General features: G+C 40.8%; 1 protein-coding gene across 6 annotated transcripts in view; it reads right to left on the bottom strand.

The window, feature by feature from the left end:
• The window catches only part of HEPHL1 (hephaestin like 1), a 106,252-nt gene that overhangs the window by 79,755 nt on the left and 2,999 nt on the right, over positions 1-23,498 (bottom strand). For all 6 annotated transcript variants that reach the window (XM_007059402.3, XM_043528963.1, XM_043528973.1 and 3 more), the window contains exons 2-3: positions 5,616-5,860; positions 792-1,004 (exon numbers count right to left, since the gene is read on the bottom strand). In XM_007059402.3, coding sequence (XP_007059464.3) covers positions 792-1,004; positions 5,616-5,860 — 458 coding nt within the window. The remainder of the gene's footprint in view (positions 1-791; positions 1,005-5,615; positions 5,861-23,498) is intronic.

The following is a 23,498-nucleotide window of genomic DNA, read 5'->3' as shown; positions in this document are numbered from 1 at the left end:
TGTAAATGCCAATGTTAAGGTTGCCTGCACAACTTTAACACTTATCCCTTGTACAACAGTCATAGGTGCCAAATCCGTGGATGCTCCGGAGCTGGAGCACCCATGAAAAAAAAAAATAGTGAATGCACCCACCAGCTACCTGCTGACCAGCTGTTCAGTGGCAGGTAGGAGGTGCGGAGGGGAGGGAGCGGGGGCAGGGCGCACTCAGGGGAAGGACGGAGCAGGGGTGGGAAGAAACAGAGCGAGGGTGGGGACTTGGGGGAAGAGGTGGAGTGGGGGGAGGGGGGGTGAGGCCTTGGGGCAGAGAGGGGGTGGAGCACACACCCAGAAAGAAGAAAGTCAGCGCCTGTGATGACAGTCTTTCATGACATGATCACATGCCATTTTTCCACAGAACCACTGCCCGGTTCAGCTGGCAGACTGGATGGTATTCTGTGAATGAGGCAGCTGTTTAATATTTATTTTGGTCCTCATTTTTTGACATGTGGTCTCATCTGCAATACACTACACACTATGCAACCTCTACCCTAACTGAAGCAAGGATCCTGTGGATGTATAGGCTAGTCACACATTACTGTCCTCTAGAGCAAGAGGGAAGCAGCAAGGGAATTGTCCCTGAGCCACAATTCCAAGCCTGGGGTGCTCCTAGAGTGGTACAACTATAAACTGCCCCTTACTGTGAGCTACGTACCGACACAATCAAGCCCATAACATTTACACCTATAAACAAAAACGATTATTAAGACGCCAAAACGGGCAGAGGGGCTTTCTCAGTATTTTCAGCGCTGTACCTTTTTTACAAACCAGCAATGGTCCGATTAACCCAGAACTGATATCTCGAGGTGTATCAATGTGCGAATGGTAAATCCAAGTCAGGCAGGTTGGGTCTGCCAAAGTGGGGGCATACTCTTTCTTCACTGGCCATGTATATGTATAATTTCCACCAGGAACAACAATATCATCCTCTTTGCTTTTGCCACTTGTTCCATCTGGGTAGAGGGCTCCTAATGTGAGAAAAAGGGAGTTTAAGGCCAAACATTGGAAAAACGGGTTACACTAGATAAGTATGGAATTTCTTCTTTTTGTTACATTTTTGGGAAATAACCTAACAAAGTATTTCACAAACAGACCAATGACAGCAGCAATTGCAAACACAGAATCATTTACAAATCAAGACGTAATTCTGAGATTAGCCTCCCGCAATATTAGTAAGTATAATTTTCAAAAGACATCACGTTCAACAGACTGGTAATGTTGATTTACGCCTGATCTGTTTTGAGAGGTTGGCTCTACAGATCAAAGAGTAAAAGATAAAAGAAACATACACAATGCAGAAAGATACATCAAAGAAACGGTCTGCTTCCATCCTAGTAGCTGTGCCTGCTGCTAGGATAAAAATCTGCACAAGCTACCTGAGACATCTGCGATGGCAGCTCTTCAGCTGACAGCAGGACTGGCCCATGCGCCTGGCTCCCACACCCAGATGAATGCATACGCTCCCAGGAGGCATCCTATTCCCGGCAATTTAATTTGGGGTATTTAAATCTGGGGGTTTGGCCCAGCTGCTATCATAGATGTGATTTACTGAGGCACAATTCGGTGATTTACTGAGGCACAAACAAGTAGCTGTGTAACCTAGGGTGCCCTTTACAAGTAATGGACCATCAGCCTTGTTTACTCCTGGCTGAGCTGTCAGCCTGCCCCTTGTCTCTGAGAAACTGGTTTGGTCACTCCCCAGACTTATCTGGAAAACATACTTTTAGTCATCTCATCTTATGTTTATAACTTCACATATACAATGCTGCTATGTACATTTTGCCATGGTATTACTGATCAGCAAATTACAAGTTTTTAAATGATACCTCACATGGCATACCTCACCCAAACATTATTACAATAGGATGTAGGGTGTGAGCACAGGGGTATATTCCATCAGAATAGATAGGGGCCATTTTCAAAATTTAGCTACGGAGTTCGGTTTTGAATTCAAAGACTCAAAATGTTGCTGTTGGGTGGGGAGTTTTGATTCAGGCCCATCTGTACCCAAAATTTGCTAAAAAGTTCACAAAACTTTTTGGTGAACCTGGCACAACTTTGGGGTTTCATGATTAAAGTTTTGCACACATTGTTCCCCTGTTCACTGTGATACAGAGACAGTCTCTAGCTAAAAGAAAAGGAGTACTTGTGGCACCTTAGAGACTAACCAATTTATTTGAGCATGAGCTTTCGTGAGCTACAGCTCACTTCACGAAAGCTCATGCTCAAATAAATTGGTTAGTCTCTAAGGTGCCACAAGTACTCCTTTTCTTTTTGCGAATACAGACTAACACGGCTGTTACTCTGAAACCAGTCTCTAGCTAAACTCAACATCTTTCAGTTTTTCACTGGAACTGTCCAAGGAAGCCAGGTCAGGTCTCATACACTTCTGTGATGCTGAATGTGAATGATTTTCTTTCTTTCAGTTATAAATAAGGGCTGTCAAACAATTAAAAAAAAAAAATCTCAATTAATCATAAGATTAAAAAAATAGTTGTGATTAGTTGCAATTTTAATCACAGAGTAACAGAATTCCAATATAAATTTATTATACATATTTTTGGATATTTTTCTACCTTTTCAAATATATTGATTCAATTACAACACAGAATACAAAGTGTACAGTGCTCACTTTATATTATTTTTATTACAAATATTTGCACTGTAAAAAAGATAAAATAAATAGTATTTTTCAATTCACCTCATACAAGTACGGTATTGCAATCTATTGTGAAAGTCCAACTTACAAATGTAGAATTTTTTTTTTTACATAACTGCACTCAAAAACAAAACAATGTAAAACTTTAGAGCCCACAAGTCGAAGCATGAAGGGACATATGAATCTTTAGAGCATCAGTCACATAAATATCTTGCGACGCTGGCTACAACAGTGCCATGTGAAAGCCTGTTCTCACTTTCAGGTGACATTGTAAATAAGAAGCGGGCAGCATTATCTCCTGTAAATGTAAACAAACTTGTTTATTTTAGTGATTGGCTGAACAAGAAGTAGGACAGACCTGTATGAGATGAACTGAAAAATATATTTCTTTTGTTTATCTTTTTTTTACCGTGCAAATATTTGTAATCAAAATAATATAAAGTGAGCACTGTACACTTTGTAATCCATGTTGTAATTGAAGTCATATTTGAAAATGTAGAAAAATATCCCAAAATATTTATAATAAATTTAAATTGGTATTCTATTATTGTTTAACAGTGTCATTAAAACTCTGATTAATCGTGACTTTTTTTAACCTAGTTAATTTGTTTTGTGTGAATCATATGCATTAACTGCAATCAATTGACAGCTCAAGTGTCAACCTATGCAAATACAGAATTGTGTCAGAGAAGAAAATGGCTGCAGCTAGTACAGGGTGAGTCCTTTGAACTGGCTGCCATTGCAGTAATCCCATGGTACATGTATACGTTGTGGGAGGACATACAGACATACGCACAAATATGATGTATTATTATATATAGTATGTCTTCACTGCAATCAAAGGTGAGATTGGGACTGACCCCATGCAGACATACCCAATCTCGCTTTAATCTAGCTAGCTCAAATAACAATAGCAGTGAAGCCGTGGCCATATGGGCAGCAACATGGGCCAGAGGCTTAAGTACATACCCAGGATCCTGGGCAAGGTTGTACAGCCCTTGTTATTTGAGCTAGCTAGACCAAACCTAGTTCAGATATGTCTACATGTGCTGCAGTTACACCTTTAATTGCAGTGCACACATACCCATAGATGTTGCAATAATTAAATATATGCATTGTGTTCTGTCCAATATTGATATAATTACATAGTTTAATATACTTTGGAACCTTAGAGAACCCTTGGAACCCTGAAAATCCCTTAAAACTTGTATTTGTTTATTTAGAATTTTAGTCCTTATTTAATATTAATGCAGAATGAGTATCTGCGTACTAATTAAACCACCGGTTTCAGAGTAGCAGCCATGTTAGTCTGTATCCGCAAAAACAACAGGAGTACTTGTGGCACCTTAGAGACTAACCAATTTATTAGAGCATAAGGTTTCGTGGGCTACAGCAAGTGGGCTGTAGCCCACGAAAGCTTATGCTCTAATAAATTTGTTAATTAAACCACCAATATTCAGATTATACCGTGATGGGCATCAATATCAACACTTAGCTAGCCAGATGTGGGCGGGGGGGGGGGGGGGGGGGGGGAACGACACACACACACACACGTATCCTCAGCTGGTATATATCATTATAGCTCCATTGCCTTAACTGGCATAACTCCACTAAAGACAATGGAGCCACACTGATTTACATCAGCTGAGGAGCTGGCCCAGAACGTACACTGCTTTAAGCACTGAAATGAGAAGAATAAAAACTCGGGGTGAAATCCTGACACGACTGAAGGCAATGGCAAAGCTCCCATTGACTTCAGCAGGGCCAGGATATCCCTCTAGAACTCCCACCTGCAAATTATCTATTAGAAACAAAAATATCTGACATTAAAGAAAGATGTGGGGCTGAGACAGGGCCCTGAGCTAGCACTGGAGTGCACGCAGTGCTTCTCCTAAGGGACGGGCTGTAGTTCAGCCACAAATTATTGAGCTTGGTGCAGAAATTACTGGGTGATCTTCTATAGTGTGTGTTATGCAAGAGGTCAGACTAGGTGATGGTAATTATCCCTGCTGGCCTTAAAATTGTTGAAAGTGTTGATGACAGAGGTGAGGAGAAAATGCACACAACATGTAATTTTGCATTCAAATTAACATCCCTCCTTGTGCAAATGACATCACATGTTGTAGCCCCACAAAGAGCTATAGAAGCCTAGTCATTTGCCCCTGGGAGCTGTGTATAGAGAGAACACATCATTGCAGCCAAGATCTCTCATAGGGACTAGAGAGGAGGATTTAGACGGTCACATTTTTACTAAGAAAAGCAAGCAAGACAGGAAGAAGCTAATTATCCTAAAAATTAAAAACATAATAAATGAGAATGTTCCTTTTTTAAGTTACTGGTTAACGATACTGGTCAGTTTATTAGGAACTGATACAAAGTTTATTAAGGTCAATGGAAAGTTCCCCATTCACTTCAACCAGCTTTGGACAAGGCCCTTATCCAGTATATTCACTACACAAAGGGAAGGGGGTAGAAAAAGAGAAATGAGACAGAACAATTATTTATTTATTTATTATTTGCATGAAGCACCTAGGAGCCCCAGTCATGGACCATTGTGCACAGAACAAAAGGATAGTCCCTGCCCCAAAGAGCTTGCAATTTAAATATAAGAAATAAGCAAAGAAATAAGCAAAGACAGGGGAATACAAAGAAACAATGAGACAATATTGCTGAAATAGACAAGGCAGATAACTGGGTGGGGGAAGGGGTATAACTCATAAACGGAGTGAATAATGTGATGGTGGCAAACGTCAGGTTAGCGCCATAGGGTTTTTTGGGGTGGGGTGGGGGCAGGGGTTACTTTAGGAGGAGATTAGCTAAACAGAAAGAAAAGAGAGGGGAAGCAGAGTGAGGAGAGCAGGGCAAGGGAGGAGAGGTCAGAAGGGGCAGGTATGGAGTGAAGCTGAGAACCGGTTTTTACCTTCAGAATCTTTGTCATAAAAGAGACCATGTGGATGCAGAGAATATGGACGGAAAGCAAAGTTCTTTAAGTGAACAACAAAGATATCCTCTTCTTGAGCCTTCATCACTGGACCGAGGAACCCCAACCAGGATGGCTTAGGGATCTCCTGCATGTAGGTACCATCTGTGAACTGTTTATAAACAGCTTTCTTGTAAATACGTCCTATTCTGTTGGCTCCTCTCTTCACAAACCCACTCGCATGTCTATAGAATGGAAGGGGAAACAGTTTAAAGACAGAAATACTCTTTTAAAGGTACGCAAAAGTTGGTACTTACCAACTCATGCAAGTGGTTCCACTGAACTCAACGGGACAAGTCACAGAGCTACTCAACCTGAATAAAGGCTGAGGAGTCAGGTCCTACATTACTGTACTACACTGATGAAAGTCCCCTCCTATGCAACAGTAGTGGTCATGCTATCAGCGTTGGCCTTAAGCACAAGCAAGACAAACAACTGCTTAAGGTCCTGCCATTTAGGGGTTTCTGTGTAGTGCCAGCAGCTCATCACTCAATTCCCGCTTTGGCAAAAAGACCAGAAGGAAGAAAGCTTACAGCTTAATCCCCATCTGCTCAGGAGGCTCAAAAAAAAGAAGGCAAGCAAAGCACAGTCCCCACTCTAGCAATGGGAAAAGAGGATGAATTAATTCAGGCACCAGTTTAATAGATTTCATAGATTTCAAGGCCCAAAGAGGCCATTATGATCATCTGGTCTGACCTCCTGCATAACACAAGTTAAACAACCTCAGCAATAATTTCCCCTTCAAGCCCATAACTTCCATTTGATCTACAGAATATCTTTTAGAAAGATATGCAGACTTGACCTGAAGACTTCAAGTGCTGGAAAGTCTACCACATCCCTAGGTAAATTGTGGCTATAATTAATTATCCTCCCTTAAAATTTTGTGCTTTAATTCCAGTCTGAATTTGTCTAGCTTCAACTTCCAACAGCTGGATCTCATTATGCCCTTTTCAACTATATTAAAGAGACATCTACAATCAGAAATCTCTTCCCTATGTAGATCATGATGAAGTGAGCTCTGAACCTTCTCTTGGATAAACTAAATAGATTGAGCTTCTTTAGTCTCTCTCTAGAAGGCATGTTTTCCAGAACTCAAATGATTCTTGTAGCTCTTTTTTGAAACCCTTCCAATATTTCAATAACCTTTATGAAGTGTGGACACCAGAACTGGACACAGTATTCCAGTAATGGTCTCATTAATGCTATATACAAATACCATCTTTCTACTCCTTGATCTTTCCCTGCCTATACATCCAAGAACTGCATTAATCATCTTAGCTACAACATTGCACTGGGAGCTTGTGTTCAACTGGTTATCTACCATGACCCCTAAATCTTTTTCAGGGTCATTGTTTTTCAGGATACAGTCTCCCCTCCCCACACATCTTTTAAGGACAACCTACATTCTTTGTTCCTAGACTAGGGTGACCATACAGCAAGTGTGAAAAATTGGGGTGGGGTAAGGGCTAACAGGTGCCTATATAAGACAAAGCCCCAAATATCAGGACTATCCCTATAAATCAGGACATCTGATCACCCTATTCTAGACGTATGACCTTGCATTTGGTATTAAAACACAGTTTGTTCAAATGATTCACCTTGCCAAGTGATCTAGGTTGGTCTGTATAACTGACCTGTCTCCATAATTATTTATTACTCCAACAATTTTTGTGTCATCTGCAAATTTAACAGGAATTATATTTTCTTCCAGATCATTGATAAAGATATTGAATAGCCCTGGGCCAAGTACAGATCTCAGCAGGTCCCCACTATAAAAGTCCCCATAGGATGATATCCCTGTTTACAGTTATTTTTTGTGATCTATCAGTTGACTGGTTTTAATGTAATATGGGCTGCAGTGATTTTGTCTAGTGCTAATGTAATGAACAGTATACAGTGCAGAACGTCATGTAGGACTAAGTCAAATGTAGGGCTGGTCTAAAATATTCTGTCAAAGCAGTTTTTAAGGAAAATTGGATGTTCGATTAAACAAGTATTTTTGTAAAGTGTCTACTTTCCACACAGAATTTTGATTTTTCTGGGGGAAAAAAAAACATATACCCAAACCCTAAAATATTTCAATTTGGAAATGCTGAAGTGATGCCTTATGGAATTTGTAGTTTGGTTGCCTCATGACCACATTCTTCTCTTCGGTCTGGGCTCCTTGTCCAGACTACATCTGCCCTGATGCATTGCCTTCCCTTTCCAAAGGTGGTGTATAATGGGAGATGTAGTCTGATGAGGGAGCCCAGCCTATGGATAAGAATAGGAGGATGAGAGACCTGAATTACAACTCCCATGAAGCACTGCAGCAGTATTTACAAATTGAAATATTTTGGGTTTTCGCTGAAACTTTTCAGTAATCTAATTTCTGTCAAACAATCCAAATTTTGCACGGAAAAGAGAACACAATTTTTGACCAATGCTAGTCAAGTGGGTTACAGAAATCTAAATATATTGTGTCAACCCAGTTACCTTTGTTGCCGGCACCCAGTGCCGAGAGGCAAAACAACAGCAGGGGTTGGTTCACTACCCGGTGTGCTTCACCCAATAATCACAACGGGGTGGAGAAGCAGAAAAGTTTATTTGAAGCTTCAAAAAGGTACAGGGAGAATAGAATCTCAAATCCTGCACACAGAGCAGGAAGTTACACAGGCTTTTATACATCTTTTCTTCAGCATACTTATCCAATAGCAAGCTGCCCTAAGTATCCATATAGCCAGCCAATCCAGTTACCAGCTAGTTCCCTTGTTTTTTGTATCATTTGTTAAACTATACATAAAGCTGCTTTATTCAGCATTTTTCTTCCATATCTGCCCTGTTTGGCCTTGTTTAGTTTCAGGCAGTCTGACTCTGCAGCATATTGTTGCAGATTCTCAGCATAACTGCTGTGAGTGCCTCCAGGCGGGGGGGCCAAGGACACTTGGGCCTAGCATGCAGAGCTGCTGCGAGTGCCTCCAGGCAGGAGGGGGGGCCCCAAAGGACACTTGGGCCTAGTGCGAGGGGGCGTCATCGACACTCGTGGTCTTCCATCCCCTCGAGTTACCTAGTGGCTATGCCCCAGTGTCCAACACCTTTATTAGCCAAAAATGATATCTGTTTTCCATAAAACCATATTAACTAGCATTAATTATGCCATCTTTTAAATTTTTACTGATTGCATCCCATATAAGCCTTTCCATGATTTTGCCCAGAATCTATGCTAAGCTAACTGGCCTATTAGTTTCCCCGGCCATCTGATTTACTCCTTTTAAAATACTGGAACAACATTAACTTTTTCCAGTCCTCAGGAACTCTCCCAGTGTACCATGATTTGCTAAAAATCATCATTAATTTTAAAGTGCTCCTTGGCCAATCTTTTATTACTCTTATGTGAAAGTTATTTGATCCTGCAAATTTAAACATGTTTAGCAGTTGCTGTTTACCATCCTTCATAGCTACTGATGGAATAGAAAGTATTTCATTATCGCTGTATAATATTAATACATCATCCTTCTTTTTAAATATAGAACAGAAGCATATGTTGAATACTTCTGCCTTTTTTACACCATGATTGATAATTTTATCATCATCTTTGTCTAGATCAAACCTATACCATTCATTGAAACTAGGGGTAGCATCAGACCTCCAGCATATGTCCCACAGACTGAAATCTCCCAAAATAACATAAATTTTTCTTTCTACATGTTATACCTAGATGTTTAAAGAACTGCTCATCTGTTCCTTCATCTGATTTGAGGTTTATAGCAGACCCCTGGTAGTGCCCCCATCCTGTGATTTATCAGTTAGTACATGATGCATAAACATTTCAGATCCCGTCCTTCTGAACTATCAGTAACTCTAAAGCCAGTAATGGTATCTTTAAAGTAAAGTACCACCACCCCTATTCTCTTCTACCCACTCTATCCTTTCTGAATAGAATGTATCTAGTGATTCTGACAAACCAGTCACATGAATAGTCCCACCAGGTTTCAGTAAGACCAGTCTTATCAAATTTCTTTTAATAAATTAGTATTTTTAATTCCTCTTTATTACCCAGGGTGCTAACATTGGTGTGTAGACAACTGAAGAATTTCTTCTCTTTACATCCTTTGATGCCTTGATTCTTTACATTCATGGTACCCTGAGTATTAGTTTTATGCTTGAGCGTACCTACTGTGTTTTCCTCCTTAGTACCCTGTCCTGTAGATGCTAGTTTGATATTCTCCTACCTACTATAGTTGGTCTGCTACCCAGAAGATTGGTTCCCCTTCTATTCAGATGGAGATAGCTCAAGTCACATATCCTTCTCTCCCCATAAGTGGGCCAATGTTCCATAAAACCACACTGCTCTATTTTACACCACGTACTTAGCCAACAGTTTATGTCCAGCATCTTCTTGCTGTCTATCTTCTCTCATTCACAGGACAGGAAAGATCCCTGAGAAGATCATCAGACGTTTCCTCTTCTTTCTAAGATCCTGGATGCTTTCGATGCTCCATGAAGCAGTGTCATTCATGCCAATGTATATCATAACCAATGGATTCTTTCCCACAGTCTTCAGAATCCCATCCAGTTTTTCAGCGATGTGTATTGTCCTTGCTGCAGGAAGACAGCAGACCATCTTGCTGTCCTTCTGTCCCCTGCAGAATGTTTTGTCCACTCTCCTTAATACCAAGTCCTCAGTGCGGTTTGTATGTCTTCTTTGGAAAGTCTGTGTTCTTCATTTGGGTATGCTTGACATCCTCAACAGCTGGGCTGAGCATCCATCCTCAGGTATGTCCTGTGGAGATCCCTGTTCTTTCCCTTCAGTTAAATCTTCCAATATATTATTTGTGGCTACTGCATGAAGTGCCTGAAAGTTAGATACCTCTACATGCATTGAATTTTACCTATTCCTCTTTCTTCTGGTGGGCACAGATTGCCCTTCTACTTCTGGCTGTGTAAAATGTCTCCTGCTTCTCTGTCTTTGCTTGGTTACAAACAGCTAATTCTCCTCTGTTTTCCACTCTTCTGTTTCCTGAAACCTATTCATTCTACAGGTAGATCTGCAGTGGTGCTGCCTCAGTCTGGATGTCCAAGAGCTGTTTTGCTTCTCTAAGGCTAAACAGGCTCAATAGCTGCCTTTCCAGATCTTGACTCTTTTCCTCCAATACAGCCATCACCTTGCACTTTTTGCAAAGGACATCTCTTTCTTCAGGCAGGACCACAACATGGCACATCCCTTGAAGATCATGATAACGTTCCGTTATTGGCAATCCCTTGTTGGGAATGTAGAGTTGTCCCTGTAGACAAAAATTCCTATACTCCCTGTAGAAAAAATATCCTACATTCCCTCCTGAAAACATCCTCAGGAACTTCCCTATTAGCCTCTCCTGTTTGCCTGCTCAGGTGTTTGCTTGGCAACTGACTTCCACTAATAGTCCTATTGACTTCAATTGGGCCATTCACTTATTTAAAGTTATGCACATGCTTAAGTGCCTTACTAAATAAGCCTAAAGGCCTTGTTCAGACTCTTGCTGCTTGGGCTCCATGCAAATCCTTAGACCATCCCTGATTTTCCCAATTTATCATTTCTAGCAGTTCTTAAGCCCCAGCAGACAACTTCTGTTTACACACATGATGGAGGAGGAGAGTGTAAGTTCAAGGAGTTATCAAAAGAACAAAATGCAGCCCTTTACAGTTATTACTGATTTAATTTCAGCTTCCCATTCCCCCATAATAAGTGCTATAATTGATATATTAATTCCAAAAGGAATTGTAGAGTAAAACGCTACAGCAATGCATATTCCACCCTGAGGACACTAAGACTAGCCATGCTGATAATCAGGCCACACAGTAAATGTATGAGTTACGTGTAACTTCTACACCTATTTCCTCCATCAGTCGCAAAGAGTATTTGCCAAGGATTGTCACCTTAAATGATATTTATGTTGCCTTCGATCTTAAGAGTCATAATACTTGATTTAAGATTGGCAAGTTTCACAATCACAGTATGGGAACCATCTGTTAACTCAGTGAAACAACTGCACCAGCACAGATATGTATTAAACAGGCATTTACATGGAGGGAGTTTTGAGTATGCAGGTGCTCAGCATGAGGACCTTAATTTGTTAGCATTTTTCTTATATAAAATGTCAACTTTTATGGTAGCAAAAATCATCCGGATTTCAGTTATGCTGTTCATTATATCTATCACAGTGAAGCGTGCTATAGAAAACCCTAAGAGTGACAGACCTTGAACAGGACAAAAAACAGGACTAGCCCAGTATAGATACAATAGCTTCTAGAGATTTGGAGCAAGATTCCTCTCTGGTGCAATTCCAATGGCTCTGAGTTTATGCTGCCACTTGAAGTTACAGTGATCTCCACTGAAATGTCAACATTTCTCATTATTATATATTATTTATATTACTGTAGCACATAGGAGCCCCAGTCATGGACCAGGACCCCATTGTGCTAGGTGATGTACAAACACAACAAAAATACAGTCTCTGCCCCAAGGACCTTACAATCTAAGTACAAGACAAGAGATAATGGATGCATACAAACAGATGGGGAAGTAAGGGTAAACACTGCGACCATATTGGTAAGCATGACAGGCAGTGGAATGTGCATAAAAACAGCCTAACCATTGTCAAGATTTGCTGGCATCATGACAACATTTGCCAACAGTTACCAGACAGGAGGTTGAGTTTCCCCCTATACTTAATCTAGAGACTAACTGCAGCTAAATGTGGATTTTTAATGGCCACCATACTACTAGCTTCATGAAGGTTGAACATTAGTCTTCGTTTAAAAACCACCATTTTCTGGGTTTTGCCCTCCCCTATAACTTTCACTTACTCTATAGTTGTGTCTCTGCTAGGCTTTGTTTCCTTAAAATTCCCCACTCTTGCAACGATTGGTGGTAGCTACGGAAGTAGGACCAGAGTAGACAGGCTGCCGCTGACAATTTAACCTGTATGTTGTGTAACCCTGCTCGGAGCACTTCTCTACGATACAGTGGTTAAAATGCCAGCAGCCACCAGAACAGCCTCTGCGCGATTGCTACTGCTAGGAGAGCTGAACCAGTGCGGGGAGGAGAGGCGGGACGGGGGGACTTAAACACAGACAAGGCCTAAGATCACACAGCATCAAATCAAATGGGGTGGTGGTGTCTTTTTAACAAGGTTCAAAAACATTTAGCACTTTCCCTCCACATATTGATACATTTGGGGTTCAGGGAATCCATAAAACCTTAGGAGAAACCCCAGTTTGTTGCTGGTTGAATGTGGTTATAGTGGGTACATTCCTGAGGCGAAGTTCTGGCTCCACTGAAGTCAAATCACAAAACTCCCACTGGCTTCAGTAGGAACCAGATTTCACCTCTGGCCTTCTGACACCCAGCTGTTGCTGACCCATGCCACAGTGATCGTTTTGGTGATGCAGATGGGTCATTTGGCCACCTAAAGCTTTAGCTATTAGTTTAGCATCTATGATCAATGTATTGTCTTCATTTAGCTGGACAGGATCAGCCAGTTGGCACATTTCATAAATGATGTTTGATTCTCTGGTAACGAATGCTGCCCCTTGGTGTGGCTGGATGTAGCTGAGGGCAGGTCTTGGCCCACAGCTCTGGTGGCCTGCTGTGAGAGACTAGATTCACCTCAATTAATGCCTAAATACTGTCAAAACTCAGCAGAGATTTAAAAGATTTATGAGCTGCAGAATTAATTTGGATGGATCAGGGCACTTCATAATCAGCTAAGCCTTATCCTGAGGCAAGCGGAGGATGGGGAGGAGTTTCACTGAAGAACCAATGCCTGGAGGTATTTTTTCTTTCAGAGGTATAATGCTTACTTTGGCAATGAAGGGAGCAATGCATTGAGTGTATCCTGAGCACTCCCCAGCACAGCCAGATGGGCCTCATTCATGTCCCACTCCCTACTGGGGTCTCTAAGGGTATGTCTACACAGGGATAAAAGACCCATGGTATGGCCACGGCTGGCTTAGGTCAGCTGACTCAGGCTTGCAGGGCTTGAGCCTACTGGGCTAAAAATTGCCATGTAGATGTTTGAGTTCAGACTAAAGCCCAAGTTCTGGGACCCTCTACCCGCATGGGGCCTCAGAGCTCAGTCTTAATTTAGTCTTACGTGGAGCTCAGGATCTGGTCCATGAGATTAATATAGCTGAACCGCTTGATAATAGAAACCATAATATAATTAAATTTAACATCTGGGGGCAGGGGGAATACCAAAGAAGCCCACCATTTACCTTCAAAAAGGGGAACTACACAAAAGTGAGGAAGCTTGTTAAATGGAACAGTCACAAGAGTAAAATGCCTGCAAGCTGCAGGGAAACTTTTTAAAAACATCATAACAGAGACTCAAATTAAATGTATACCCCAAATTAAAAATATATAGTAAGCGGATCCAACAAATGCCACCATAGCTAAACAGAGTAAAAGAGGCAGTTAGAGGCAAAAAGGCATTAAAATTGGAAGTGAAATCCTACTAAGGAAAATAGAAAGGAGCATAAATTGTGGCAAGTCAGGTGTAAAAGAATAATTAGGCACACCAAACAGAAATTGAAGCGCAACTAGCAAAAGTCTCAAAAATTAACAGCAAAATTTTTTCAAGTACATCAGAAGAGGAAGCCTGCCAAAAAAAAAAATCAGTGGGGCCACTGAACAATCGAGGCACTAAAGGAGCACTCAAGAAAGACTAGGCCATTGCAGAAAAGTGAAATTAATTCTTTGCATCAGTCTTCACTGCAGAGAATGCGAGGAAGATTCCCACACCTGAGCCATTCTTTTTAGGTGACAAATCTGAGGACCTGTCTCAGATTGAGGAGTCAATAGGAAGTTTTGGACAACCTGATCAATTAAAAAACAACAACTCACCAGGTCTAACTGGTATTCACCCAAGAGTTCTGAAGGAACTCAGATGTGAAACTGCAGAGCTATTAGCTGTGGTATGTATCCTATCCCTTAAATCAGCGCCTGTAACAGCTGGAGGACAGCTAATATGATGCCATTTTTTAAAAAAGGCTCTGGAGGCGATCCTGACAATTACAGGCCAGGAAGCCTAACTTCAGTACCAGGCAAATAGGGTGAAACTGTAGGAAAGAACAGAATGATCAAACACACAGGTGAACACGATTTGTTGGGGAAGAGTCACATGGCTTGTGTAAAGGCCTCACCAATCGCTTAGAATTCTCTGAGGGGGGTCAACAAACATGTGAACAAGGGTGATCCAGCAGATATAGTGTACTTGAACCTTCAGAAAGCCTTTGACAAGGTCCCTCACAAAAGGCTCTTAAGCAAAGTAAGCAGTCATGGGATAAGAGGAAATGTCCTTTCATGGATCAGTAACTGGTTAAAAGATAAAAATAAAGGGTAGGTGTAAACAGTCAATTTTAGAATGGAGAGAGGTAAATGACGTCCACAAGGGATCTGTACTGGGACCACTGCTGTTCAGCATATTCATAAATGATCTGGAAAAAGGGGTAAACAGTGAGGGCATAGTTTGCAGATGATACAAAATTACTCAAGATAGTTACGTCCAAAGAGCTACAAAGGGATCTCACAAAACTGGGTGACTGGGCAACAAAATGGCAGATGAAATTCCCTACTGATAAATGCAAAGTAATGCACATGGCAAAATATAATCTCAATTATACAGACAAAATGATGGGGTCTAAATTAGTTGCTACCACTCAAAGGAGATGTTGGAGTCATTGTGGATAGTTCTCTGAAAACATCCTCTCAATGTGCAGCAGCAGCCAAAAAAGTGAACAAAATGTTAGGAACCATTTGGAAAGGTATAGATAATAAAACAGTAAATATCATAATGTAACTATATAAATCCATAGCACACTCAATACTGCATGTAGTTCTGATTGCCCCATCTCAAAAAAGATACATTAGAAATGGAAAAGGTACAGAGAAGGGCAACAAAAATTATCAAAGGTATGGAACAGCTTCCATATCAGGAGAGATTAAAAAGACTGGGACTGTTCAACTGGGGAAAGGGATGACTAAGAGGGGATAGGATAGAAGTCTACAAAATCACAAATGGCACAGAGAAAGTGAGTAAGGAAGTTTTATTTACCCCTTCACATAACATAAGAACCAGGGGTCACCAATGAAATTAATAGGCAGCAGGTTTAAAACAAACAAAAGGAAGTACTTCTTCACACAACGTACAGTCAACCTGTGGAACTTGCTGCTAGGGGTGTTGCGAAAGCCAAAACTATAACCGTGTTAAAAAAATATTTAGTTAAGTTCATGGAAGATAGGTCCATCAATGGGTATTAGCCAAGATGGTCAGGGATGGAACCCCATGCTCTGCCCTAAGCCTCTGACTGCCAGATGCTGGGACTGGATCACGGGGGATGGATCACTTGATAATTGTCCTGTTCTTTGAAGCAACTGACATTGGCCAGTGCCGGAAGGCAGGATCCTGGGCTAGACTGACCTTTGGTCTGGTCCAGTATGGCAGTTCTTATGTTCCCAGAGCTGTGCTGGATGAGAATTCAGGCCAGCTTTGAAGACCAGCTAGCTTCAAAAGGAACATTCCTTAATTTGTGTGCACTAGCTCCTTTAAAGAGAACCATCTTAGGTTGCCTCCTCTATGTCTTAGATTCCCCATCAATAAAATTGGTGTAATAATACTTACCTACCTGCATCAGAGGGATGTTATGAGGATTGCCACAGTGTGCCCTTATTGCCAAGAAGGCCAATGGCATTTTGGGATGTATATGTAGGGGCATTGCCAGCAGATCGAGGGATGTGATCGTTCCCCTCTATTCGACATTGGTGAGGCCTCATCTGGAGTACTGTGTCCAGTTTTGAGCCCCACACTACAAGAAGGATGTGGAAAAATTGGAAAGAGTCCAGCGGAGGGCAACAAAAATTATTAGGGGACTGGAACACATGACTTATGAGGAGAGGCTGAGGGAACTGGGATTGTTTAATCTGCGGAAGAGAAGAATGAGGGGGGATTTGATAGCTGCTTTCAACTACCTGAAAGGGGGTTCCAAATGGATGGATCTAGACTGTTCTCAGTGGTAGCTGATGACAGAACAAGGAGTAATGGTCTCAAGTTGCAGTGGGGGAGGTTTAGGTTGGATATTAGGAAAAACTTTTTCACTAGGAGGGTGGTGAAACACTGGAATGCGTTACCTAGGGAGGTGGTGGAATCTCCTTCCTTAGAAGTTTTTAAGGTCAGGCTTGACAAAGCCCTGGCTGGGATGATTTAGTTGGGGATTGGTCCTGCTTTGAGCACGGGGTTGGACTAGATGACCTCCTGAGGTCCCTTCCAACCCTGATATTCTATGATTAATCAGTCATGGTTTGAAAATGAAAATTACTGTGTATTGTAATACTAAGCATTTTTATTTGCAGAACGCTGCCTTTTCAAAGAGTATTGTCCTGTTGTCCCGGTCATCTGGAATGGCATGAATCCAAAGGTTTTATGGAACTAGATTATCCTGCATGGCTTAATGCCTTTAGCAATCAATTTCTTATTTAAAAGATTTAACAATTACTTGTAGGAAGTAATGTCCTGTAAAAATTAGACTAAAAATAAGCAAAGAGTTAATTTAAAATCCTTAATGAAAAATTTCTCTGTCTATGAAATAGGTATGTGAATTAATGTCACTGACTTTAAAGTACATGCAACCAAATTCAGAGAGTGCTGTGTGTGAATGGGCATCCTGGTCCAAACAGCAAACTGTTCAGGTTAGTATTCAAATAGTCCAAAGGGCAGCCCAGAAAAATACCATTACCATCACATTCTGTAGGACAGATACAAACTCTTCCTGGTGTGTGTGAGATTTATAAATATCTGCACCCCATCTGAAGTTAAATTCCTCCCACTGGAGCTCTTCCATCTTAGGAATGAGAGCAGGGAAGCAATCCTCTGCTACCCTGAGCAGGGCAGTGAGAAATTCCAATATGTAACACAACTGTAGTAGCCTTCCCAGTGAAAGATTTGGCCACCCTACTCCTTTCCACATAACAAACTCGGAAACATATTCACATGCTGAGAACAAACCACCACCACGCAGTCTAGGTATGTGTAATGACTCTCTTGATAACTCTAGGCAATAAAACCTGGGACCTCCTGAACTAATTGCACAACCTCCTGCTTGAGCAAAAATACAGAGCCCTTTCTTGCCTCACTACTGCAGCAAACACATATTATTTATGAATCAGTCACGGCAGGGGGAAATGTAGCAGACAATCAACAGTGGGTTGCACCTGCAAAGTTCTTGTGAAACTAGTAGAAAACAACCTCATTGTGTTTCTTAAGTTTGGATGCCCATTAGCAAAGTGGGGTGAAATGGTTGCAGTACAGTTCTAAGCACTCAAGATCTGAACATTTTGTTGCTAAATCAAAACTGGTCCTGTTTTCCCAAAATGCTCACAGGAACATGGGACCATTTTCAGTTCTATGAGCCTAGCATTATTATTTTTTCTCACTAAAATGTCAGTAATTTTCTGAGTGAAAAAGAGTCCACTTTTCAGTGAAGTTGCTGTTTGAAAACGTGTAGTTTTATAGTTTTGCCATCAAACTACTGTTTTACACAATTCTGCAAAATGGAGAGATTTCTGGGAGTGTGAATGAATTTGCACATTTTCTTCACAAGTTTGCACAGCTCCATTTGTTAGTCATTCCTTTTTTTTTTTTAAAGCAGAAACAGTGGTTATAGAATGTTATGCCATTTCTTCACTCCTTCTCCGTAACCATCACATCCACGCTAAAACAAAAAGTGAGAAGTCCATTTATTTCACTTGCTAATACTGCATTTTTGGTACTTTTATGGTAATTATCTGCAAAGTTGTGTATGGCTTTCACCTGAAGTTATTTTAAAAAAATACTTTTCTTGCTTGAGACTTTTCAAACTGTCATGAACATATCACTAGGGATGTATGGAACAATCCTGCATTGGCTTGGCGTTGCCTAGATAGCCATATAGGTCTTTCCCATTTCTAACTTCTAGGACAATACAAAGTTCTGAACTTGCATCACGATCTGCTAGTGTGGACTCCTACACCTGGGCAGAATCCTATTTTCTCCCAAACCCTACCCCCACCCCTGTGCATAGTGAATATACACATCACAATACTGTGGTCACAGCTCGGAAAGGTACTTAGGCACATGTCTAAATTTAAGTACATGGATGTCAGTGGAAATACTCACGTGCTTAAATTTAAGCACTGACTTCTGTGGCTCCCTGAACCGAGGCCTATATGTGCAGTATACAGTATGTTTGTATGGACCATCTTCTTCTCATCCCACTTGTACATGTGTATTTGAATCTTGAATAAGTCTTTCCCATCTCTAACTTCTGTGGTTCCACATAGAATCATAAAAATGTAGGTTTGGAAGGGACCTTGAGAAGTCATCAAGTCCAGCCTCCTGCACTCAGCCAGCACCAAATAAACCTAGACCATCCCCGACAGGTGTTTGTCCAGTCTCTTCTTAAAAACCTCCAATAATGGGGATTTCACAACCTCCCTTGGAAGCCTATTCCAGAATTTATCTACCCATATAGTTAGAAAGATTTTCCTAATATCTAACCTAAATCTCCCTTGCTGCAGATTATGCCCATTACTTCTTGTCCTACTTTCACTGGACATGGAGAATTCATCACAGTCCCCTTTATTGTTGGATCATATTAAAGAAGTTCTGTATTAAAATCACAAATGAGTTTGATTCCCCATAGTTTAAATTCCAGGGTATTACTAATTAAGAGGTCTCTTGGTTTTTGGTACTGTTTCTCTCCCTCTGTGTGTGAAACTTGCAAGCTGCTAGTTGTGTTAGTACATTCTAAGACAGAGTCTGTTCTCAAAGCAATTCACAGAGAGAGAGAGACTCAAAGCAATACTCTAACAACAGAAACAGCACCCAGAAACTCCCCGCCCTTTTGTTGTATTAACAATTGTGATTAAAATAGAGATAGAGGATGTATGTGGATGGATGCTTGGTGTGGATAATAACTAAATGATCAGGGAGGTGCCAGCCTAAGAATCCAGTGTCCATCGGCTGAAGAAGGGGTCAAGTGGAAATAACCAGAGGACCCCCGCAGGGCAGACTGGAATCCACCCAACAGCCTCAAGAATGGGAGAACCAAAGAACAAGATAACATCTCGGAGCCGTCAGGAATGTGCTATCTGCTGATTGATTCAGCAACAGCATGATGAAGCAATTCCCATAGACTGGCATAGAAAGAAATTCCTATAAAAATACACTCTAAAAAGTGAGAACTTTGGGGTCTGATTCTGCAAACCAACTTCCAGGAGCATCAGATGAGCATCTGACAAGGCCCTGCTCCCTCCTCATGTCCAGGCCACCTGGCCAGTAGGCTTGGCATGAGCAACTCTAAGGCTGGTAACTATGATAACAACTTTGCAGAACCTGTGTGTGTGTGTGTGTGTGTATGAATGAATGTGTGAATAAAGATGAGATTGAATGGAATGTTACAGCTGTAACTAACTGCTTACTATGATTCTTTCTGTATTCACAATAAATGTGGTATTTTGCCTTTTTCCCTTTAATAAGATCCTGCTGGTTTTTAATTTATTGGTACAACATTTTGGTGGAGAATTGCGAAAGGGGGAATATTGGTAAAAAACCTCAGTTATTGTAAATATTGGTGTGCACACCGCCAGCTCTAGTGAGCTAGGCATTTCTATTAGGTTAACCAGACCTGCTGGCCTCCGAGAAGGTAGCAGGGGACCTGCTGGCCTCCGAGAAGGTAGCAGGAAAAACAGATTAAACCAGACCTGCTGGCCTCTGAGAAGGTAGCAGGGGACCTGCTGGCCTCCGAGAAGGTAGCAGGGGAGAACAGATTAAACTAGACCTGCTGGCCTCCAAGAAGGTAGCAGGGGACCTGCTGGCCTCCGAGAAGGTAGCAGGGAAGAAATAGGTTAACCAGACCTGCTGGCCTCCGAGAAGGTAGCAGGGAGAAATAGGTTAACCGGACCTGCTGGCCTCCGAGAAGGTAGCAGGGAACCTGCTGGCCTCCGGGAAGGTAGCAGGGAACCTGCTGGCCTCCGGGAAGGTAGCAGGGAACCTGCTGGCCTCCGGGAAGGTAGCAGGGAACCTGCTGGCCTCCGGGAAGGTAGCAGGAGAAAAACGCATAGATTAAGCTATGATTTCAGAATCTAGGCTGTGTCACTTGCTAAGTAATACCATCAGTGACAAAGAGATTGAAATATCCATGTTAAGATGTTTAAAAGAAAACAGGGTAAGCCAGTACCAGAGGGAGGAATGGAGTCAGAAGGAACTCCAACCTCACCTTTTGTTAAAGAAATTACACCTTTTAAACAAATCCTTCAAAAATTTGGCCACAGTCCTTGGACTAAACAAGCCCTAGCTGATGTCTGCACTATTTCGGACCTAGAGGATAGATTGGCTCAGTATATCCTCATATACAAACCTTCTAGTGCTGCCAAAAGAGATGCAGCAGCAATTTGGTTGTTGTGGGAGGCATGTAAGGATTCTTCCCTCCGCTTGTCTTCATGTAAAGAGGAAAAGGCACAAACGGAAAAGAGAGCAGACAATTGGAAGGTGCTGGCTACAAATACCCAAAGCCAGCTGAAAATAGTGAAAGAGGCACTCCAGGAATAAAAAAAAAAAAAAAAAGAGTGAAAAAGTTAACTCTGCAGAGGCTGGAGGGAAGCAAGTAAAGGGGGAGAAGGTCCTATGTACGGCACCCCCAGGCATAATTACAAAGAGAAAAGAGAGTAAAAAAAAAAAAAAGTTAACTCTGCAGAGGCTGGAGGGAATTAAGCAGCTAAACTTTGTGAAAATGTTAAAAAGGAAAAGTGTTAGAGAAAGAGCATTCTTGGTTTCTTTGCAGCCATTCTGAAAGAAAAATGGGCCCTTTTCCAAAGGAATGTCTGTAAATTAGCCAGGCAAAAATAAACTATCTGATTAAAATCATTTGACTGGACAATTTAGTCAAATTTGCTAAAAGAACATAAGAGGATTCTATTGGAACTTAACTGCCTCAAATGTATAAAGGGAATGTAAGATGTAAAAAACAGAGCAGTGTGGAAGGGATGTTAAGGAAAAGAAAATGTATATGTATCTGTCTCTGTGTGTGTAAATATGTAAAGTTCTAAGGACCAGTTGGTTTTGTTTTTGTTTTAAATAATGCCACTAAAAATCCATTTGACTCTTTAATTCAAAGTTGCAAAACTGACAGACCTTTTTGCTAGACACAGGTAATTAGTGTTGTTTGGCTTTGGGATTTGGCATTTAACCCTTAAAAGGTAACTCAATGCTTTACAAAATTTAAAATGTTTTTAAGTTGTGGCTGCAGCAGGGCAGTCAAAATCAGGAGAATATAAAAAAAAAAATTCTGGATTCTTTTTGTTTGTTTGTTTTTTGTTTGTTTGTTTTTGTAACAAAATAGCAGATGAGAGTTGTAGTAAAAAAAAAAAATTAAAAAAAAAGACAGTGCCTCTCTGAAGCAACAGCAGGGGTGAGGTGCACAAAACAAGAAGAAGCAATGTTAGAAACACTGAGTCTTAAAATGGCTCTGAGTAATCAGACTGTCACTTTGATAAAGGTACATGAAAACTCTGTAAGCAAAAAAAAAGAAATAGTGACACCTTATGTAAAAATGGATTTGGATAATGTTATAGAAGTTAAACTATGGAAGGAATGTGCATTTGCCCCAGAACATGTGCAGGGTATATTGTAGAAGGGGCAAAAGAAATGCAAAAATACCATGCTACTTAATTAAAATGCTATTAGGGCTCCAAAGGGAGCCACAATAGGTTGGATTTTCTTTTTCAGATTGCTGTGTGTTTTGGAAGCAGAAGTTAAAAGTAATCAAAACTCTGGTGAAAGTTGATTGTGTCCCTTTTAAGATAGAGTCTCTGAGCTGCTGATGGCTTTAAATCCAAAAGCAGGAAGCTTCTGTGAAAATGCAAATTACCTAAATGATAAAGGAAGGAAAGAACTAGCAGCACAAAGGAGCTGCAGATAAAGGACATACCTGCTCAGCAAACAAATTGTCTAAATAAAAGGCATGGGATAACAAGATAATTTTAATAAATTTAATTATAATAAGTATCCCTGTAACAATGTATAGTGTGTATGATTTTTGGAAAAACCCTTTAACGTCGTATGGTAATGATGCTTCTCAGTTATTACCTGTAAATAAAACTTAAAGATTAACACAGCAGGAAAAACATTATAAACTTGGTCTGCTGTATAAGAAGGAAAACTCAGGGATTTAATGACTAAACAGTGGGATAATTTCCCCATAACCCTTAAAAGATAAAAGCCATTGAAACCTGGCCTGCCTATAGAACAAAAACAGGAAAATGTGGGGGCAATTCCTCTGTTTTGCCTGCAATCAGCAAGGGTATTTGTAAAAGAAATATTTTAAGCAATAATCTGCCACCCCAAAAGGGGTAGAAACATGTTCTTTTTGTCTTTCAGAAAATCAGGAAAAGCTGATGCCAGCTGAAAAGAACCCAATACCATGAATCTACTGTCACAATAGAAATTGTGTTTTGTGTTCTATGTTTTGTCTTGTGTTTTGTCTTGTTGCTAGCACTGTTGTGTGTTTAAAAAAAAAAAAAATACTGAAGACCTGCAGGAACTTAAAAATAAATTAAGCTTTCTGTCCCAACTACAGGACAGCCTGATACAAAAACAAGTACATGCCAATATAGACTTGGTCCAAATTGGTCTGGGTAACCTAAAAGGCCGATGGAATCTTTAGTAATGGCTTAATACTATCACATGGCTTATCCATAAGAAAAAAAAATATTAGAAATAGGAAACTACACAGCCATAGCTATGGGACGCACTGAAATGCAGATACTTGCAC

Source organism: Chelonia mydas, chromosome 1, assembly GCF_015237465.2.
Source record: "Chelonia mydas isolate rCheMyd1 chromosome 1, rCheMyd1.pri.v2, whole genome shotgun sequence".
Taxonomy (NCBI): Eukaryota; Metazoa; Chordata; order Testudines; family Cheloniidae; genus Chelonia; species Chelonia mydas.
Note: the sequence above shows the minus strand (reverse complement) of the source record. Positions and strands in the feature narration are given on the sequence as shown.